The sequence below is a fragment of the Colobus angolensis genome, unplaced genomic scaffold, assembly GCF_000951035.1.
Source record: "Colobus angolensis palliatus isolate OR3802 unplaced genomic scaffold, Cang.pa_1.0 Scaffold82, whole genome shotgun sequence".
NCBI classification, from domain to species: domain Eukaryota; kingdom Metazoa; phylum Chordata; class Mammalia; order Primates; family Cercopithecidae; genus Colobus; species Colobus angolensis.
In genome coordinates, this window is record NW_012122043.1 from 1,367,424 (window position 1) to 1,373,423 (window position 6,000).

The following is a 6,000-nucleotide window of genomic DNA, read 5'->3' on the forward strand; positions in this document are numbered from 1 at the left end:
ATGACTAAGCAGGTGCGCAGGTGAATTGCCCACTCAGAGTGGCTGGGGAAGTGCCCATGGAAGCCAGCCCTGGCCCTAGAAGTAGGCGGTGGAGCTTGGTGTTCACACAGTTGAGCTGGAGAGGAGTCCCGCGCAGGCCCTCGCTGCCAGGCCCTGGCCACTTCCTTAATCTCTGTGCCTCAGGCTCTGCCTCTGTGCGATGGGGTATAAGTACCATACTTCATCGTTCTAATGTGCTGAGACCCTGGGTGGATTTTGTGCATCTCCAAGAAAGAAGGGTGCAGCTGGTTGAGTTGAGATGGCTGTTTATTAGGACGTGGCCTGGCGAGGAGATGGGGGTGCACTGCCTCCCAAGAGACGGAAGAACAAAAGGCCCTGTGTGCTCACCACGGTGCTTGGCCCCTCGGGTGCTTCTACAGATGCTGGCTGCTGTGATTTCTGCCATGTTGCTTCACAATGGGATGATCTGAGCCTGGGGCTGTGAGGGACTTGGGCCTCCTTGAGCCCAGCCCCTGTCTGATTTGTGGGGCACTCGCATCTGTGCTGTGCTGCTGGTGCCTGAGCCCACGGTTGGCAACATGGCAGAAGGCGTCCCCTCAGAGTCAGTTCCACACAGCATTTGTTCTGCAGGGAGGCCCTGTGGAGACAGCCAGGAAGGGGCCTGCCTGCTGCAGTCTCACCATGTGACTTGGGACGGGCCTGGCCCCTGCCTCAGTTTACCTGTCTGTGCACGGCCTCAGACCCCCATGGACCTGGCCTTTCAGGGCAGTGGGGGAGGGTGAGGAGGGGGTCAGGTGAGACCCTGAGAGCTAGGAGTGGGGAGGGGGTGGCCCCTTCCCTCACTCAGGTGCCGAAGTCTTCTCCCTCTGGGTATGGTCCTGGGGAGCTCAGGTTTGTGGGTCACCTTTGTGGTGCCATGAGTGGCACATGTGGATGGCCCCAGAGCCCAGGGCTCTGCTCACTGCCAGCAGCCCCTGCGGAGTTGCCCTAAGCTTCTGGGAAGGCAGCTCTGGCGAGGGGTCTTTGGGGTAGGAGAGGTCGTGTCTGACCCTGTCTGGGTGGCCCTGGACAGCTATAGCCTCTCCTTCCTGTGAGGCTGTGCCAATGGATTCAGGGACCCCGCGCCTGAGTGTCCTCACCTGGCCCGCAGTGGAGTGGTCCCCAGTCTCGCCCCCTCTCTGAGGGCCGCCCTGTGGGCTCCCTGCAGAGTGGGGTGGGGGTGGGGCAGTCTCTTCATCCTCAGTGCCCTTCTGCCCTCCAACCCTGGGATTTTTGCAGTGGGTACTGGCTCTGGGAAAGGGTGGGGTGGGTGGGGGCTGGAGGGCAGGCGCTGGCTCAGAGCCTGGCAGCGTAGGCTGTCCCGCCTGGTCTCCTTACGTCTCCCTCAGTGTGATGCGCCAGCCACTGGGAAGAGCCTGTGCTGTCTGGTGGCCCAAGTCCTGGCTCTCCCCACCCCCTGCTCCTGGACATCTTAGCTTTGCTCAGTTTGTAGCAGCCCCTTTTCCCACCCCCACTGTCAAGCAGAGACCCTCGTCCAGGAGCCCGGGGTGCCCTGGGGAGGGAAGGCATTGCCGCCCCCCTCCCAAGGGGATGCTGGTGAGTCCCTGCCTGTAGGGCACCCCACAGGACTCCGGGGAGGGCCCCCACCCTGTGGGCCTCAACGTCCTCTGGTGACTAGGGCCAGGGTGAGTTTCCATGGGCGCTTCTGGACACAACCTGGGTGGGTGGCCCAGGTCAGTGGAACCCCAGCCCCAACACTCAAGTCCGGCAGAGCCACCTGCAGCCCTGTGGGTAACAGGTCCCTCCCTGATGGGCTTCGTGGATATGGAGCACTCGCTTCTTGGGGGGCATCTTCAGAGGGTGTGTTGTGCTGGGGAGAGGGCCCAAGAAACCACCAGGGGCTTCTTTTACCCCAGGAGGGAGGACTGAGGAGACTTTCAGGCCCCTGGAGCTCAGCGAAACCCTTTTCCTACTACAAGCCTTGCCTGGGCCATTTTGCGGCGAGGGCAGTGGTCAGGTCTCAGTTTAGCAGAGCCACTCAGAAAGCAAGGGAGGTTCCATGGGGATGTGTAAAGTCAGAATGAACGAGACGGCCAAGGGGAAGGTCCTGACAGTTGCTGGGATGCTGGGGCCTCTGAGGAGGGTTGAGGCAGCCGATGAGATGGAGGGTGGGGCTTCTGCATTGGGAGCAGAAATGCCCGGGGCGTCCGTGGACCCATGGGCCACAAGGCTGAGCTTGACTGTGATGGGGAGGCAGGGCCTGGACCCCCAGGGCCACGTGGGGCATGGACGCCCTGAAAGGAGCTTGGGTGTCACCAAAGGCATGGGAGGATGTCTGACTGGTGCCTTGAGACCTTTCTGGCTGCTGTGGAGGCCATGGCAGGGCGGCTGGTGGTGATGGGGCAGTTGAGGGGGTTTCTTGAAGACTTTTGAGGTGGAACTGATGGATTTGATGAGTAGGAGAGGCCACGGTGCTGCTGGTTTCCACTTGCTGCTGCAGGGGAGTCAGGAGGGTTAGGGGGTGGAGGGAGCAAGGTCAGGAGCCCACCTGAGAGAGGTGTTGGACATTCACAGCCCACTGAGTCTCACTCAACCCCTCATCAGTATCTGCTCTGGAATTGAGGGCCCCAGGCACAGCCCTTTCCCATGCCAGAGGTCACGGTGCTCAGAGCCACACCTGCCTGCAGCAGGAAGCAGGGTATCCTTCCCCCTGGCTGGGTGGCGTGGGGTCTTCCAGGGTCCTCTCTGTCTTCCCAGCTGCCCAGGTATTGGTCAGCACAGGGAACGCAGCAGCTATCTGGCGACCGTCGTTGCTCGTGGTCTCTGCCTAGGCTGGTCTTGGGAAAGGAGGGGTCTTGGTGGTCTGGGTTGCACCATGGCCCTGGGGGTGTCCTCAGGGCTCCATTCAGCACTTCCCTGGGCCCTGGACTAGGGGTGCCTCATCTTGGCCAACTCACCTTGGAGCTCCCACCTGCTGAGTTTCTGTTCAGGGAAGGGGTTCTGTGGGGTCTGTGAGCACCAGGGATCCCTGGGAAGTGGGCAGGAGGCAGAGCAATGCTGGTCATCAGTGCCAGTGTGAAAGGGTGGGCAGCACAGTGTGGTCTGGGTCCTGGTCTGGCCCCCGTCCTCCTTGAAGCAGGCTGAAACCTCCCTCCTCGGGTGCTCCCTTCTCAGGCAGCCAGGTCCGGGCCCAACTGGGCTGTGCCTCTGCTCGCCGCGGCTCATTCCTCGTCCTCCTCTCTGTCGCTCCACCTCCTGTCTCCTCCGAGTGCCCACCCTGCCTGTCCCCGCCCGCTCTTGCTGTCCTGGCCCTGGCTGTCCTGTCCGGCGGCTTCCCTCTGCTTTGCAGCTCCGTGTTGTGTCGTGAGCCAGGCCATGCTGCCACCGCCGCCATCGGAACACGTGTGGAGGGGTGGCCCATGACCACAGCCTCTACTTCCCCCCAGGGCCTTCGTGTACCTGAGCAACCTGCTGTACCCCGTTCCCCTGGTGCACCGTGTAGCCATCGTCAGCGAGAAGGGCGAGGTGAAGGGCTTCCTCCGCGTGGCCGTCCAGGCCATCTCAGGTGCGTGTGGGCCAAAGGCCGTGTGTGGCGTTGGAGCCCCTGGGGCTGGCTCTCACCTTTGCAGGCAGAGGCAGGGACCTGAGAAGGGCCTTCTGGCATCATGTAGTGGTCAGTGGGAAGCTGGCCTCAGCTGGCCCTCCACTCTCCCTGGGGTTAACCTGAAGCTGTTTTTCCACCCTGTCCTGGGCTGGCACCTGGGGCTGCTGCCCCCCAAGTGGTCCCTGGAGGGGAAACCCCTGCTGCCCAGCTCTTGGCTCTGGCCTCCTGGACTCCCTGGGGTCAGCTGGGGGTGCCTTGGGGGCCGTGCAGGCTGAGCCCAGTGCCATCTGAGCCTGCTCTGGTTGGGGGTCTCCACCTTCCCATCAGGCAGCCCCAGATGGACCCAAGACCACCTGGATCCCTTCCCCAGCCTTCTGCAGAGCAGGTGCTCTCTGTCAACACATCCCACCCACCCGGCTGTCTCTGCAGCCCCAGGAAAGGCTTGCGAGGCACAGTCCCTGGCCCCTGGGCCCTGCTCAGGGCAGCCCTCCCTGGGGTGCTTCTGGTTCCCTGATGCACTCCCTGGTCTCTCAGGCACAGGCCTGTCCACCTCCACACTGGGCCTGAAGATGCAAGCCCCTCCCTTGTGGGAGGTGGAGACTGGCACTGCTCGGCCCAGGCCTGGCCGGCTCCTGATGGCGGGAGGCACCAGGGCAGCCCCAGAGTGCCTCTGAGCCTTGGTTTGCTCACGTGTAAATGGGATCCATTGTAATGCTCCACACCTGATAGGATTGTTGAAGGGTACTCGAGAACACAGATGTGAAAGAGCTTGGCTGCCTGGGGAGCTGCAGGGCAACAGGCGGCTTATGCCATGAGGGAAGGTCCCACTCCCTTCCCAGCCCACCCCGGGCTCCCCCACCAAGGTCTCCCCTCACCAGGGACCACTCTTTTTCCTCTCAAAGGCCTTGGCTGCCTGGGCACCCTCGGGAGGGAGTAGTACAGACTGACAGGCAGGCAGATGGATGCAGAGAGGATGTGCATCCGTGGCTGCAGGGGGGCTCCTGGCTACCTAGTTGAGGCTGCTCAGAGGAGTGACTTGGAGCAGGCTGAGGTGGCCATACCCCTCCCCAGATGGCAAGTCCCCCAACTCTGAGATGGCTCATATTCTCCACCCTGAGATACCTCATATTCCCCACAACATGCAAGATGTCTGGTCCTCCCAGCCCGCTATCCTGGCTGCCTTCGGAGATTGTAATCCCACCTAATTAATGAAGTTAATTAGACTCTGATGTCAAATTCTCCTTATCCCATAATTTCTTTCTTTTCTTTTTTTTTTTTTTTTTTTGATGAAGTCTTGCTCTGTTGCCAGGGTGGAGTGCAATGGCTCGATCTCAGCTCACTGTGCAACCTCTGCCTCCCAGTTCAAGCGATTCTCCTGCCTCAGCCTGTTGAGTAGAGTAGCTAGGACTACAGGCGCACACCACCACGCCCAGCTAATTTTTGTATTTTTAGTAGAGACGGAATTTCACCATGTTGGCCAGGCTGCTCTCGAACTCCTGACCTCAAGTGATCTGCCCATCTTGGCCTCCCAAAGGGCTGGAATTTCAGGCATGAGCCACCACGCCCGGCCAGCCACCGTGTCCAGCCTAGCCCATGATTTTTAAATGTTGTTTACAGCACCTCCCACTGGCCATGTCTTTGCTTGTCATCCAGTCACTGTAATACCACCATGCTGAGAAGCTGGGGGCCCAGCTGGGGAGTGAGGGTGAGCACCAGGGAAGAGCCCCAGCCCTGCTGCTGCAAGGTGGGGTGTTTACCGGAGCTGCAATGCTCAGGAAAGCTGGGAACACCTATTACCTCCCTCTCCCCTCCAGGAGGGGCCACCCCCACCTCACCAGGTCCTCCCGATCCTGCCTTGTGCCAGCAGCTCCCACCAAGTAGTCAGGATGGCTGAGCAGAGCCATGCTGATCACTTCCTCCCACTGGCCCCCATCCTGACAGCCACCCCCTGAGAGTGGGGCTGCACCAGAGGCTGTGGGGCCGGCCCATGTCCTTGTGAGGGCGACTGCCGTCCTGGTCTGCCCTGGGCAGAGGGGGCCTTTGGGGTCCATGTGGAGGTTGCCCATTTCCCAGGCCCTGAGTTCAATCTCAGTGCAAAGCTCTACCTCTTGTCCTGCACCCTATGGGATTGAGAGGTACCCCCACCTCTCAGATGAGGGTCGCCAGTTAGGAAGGTGCACGGCAGCTCTGAGCCCAGGTCTGTGTGCCCAGGTCCACAGCCCCTGCTCTCCCAAGTCATATACTGGGAAACCAGGCTGGGACAGTGCCTGGGAAGTGCTCCTATCCTGGGCTGGGTCACCAGGCCTCCTGCTGGCCATCCTACAACTGGGTCATTTTATGTTAGGTGACGCCTCATTGTTTCCCTGTCTAATGGCTGTGGTGGTGGAGAAGGGACT

At 61.0% G+C, this 6,000-nt stretch overlaps 1 protein-coding gene across 1 annotated transcript in view; it reads left to right on the forward strand.

The window, feature by feature from the left end:
* The window catches only part of KIF1A (kinesin family member 1A), a 107,919-nt gene that overhangs the window by 67,497 nt on the left and 34,422 nt on the right, over positions 1-6,000 (forward strand). The window contains exon 26 of the mRNA XM_011929570.1: positions 3,447-3,565. Within this exon, the coding sequence (XP_011784960.1) occupies positions 3,447-3,565 (119 nt within the window). The remainder of the gene's footprint in view (positions 1-3,446; positions 3,566-6,000) is intronic.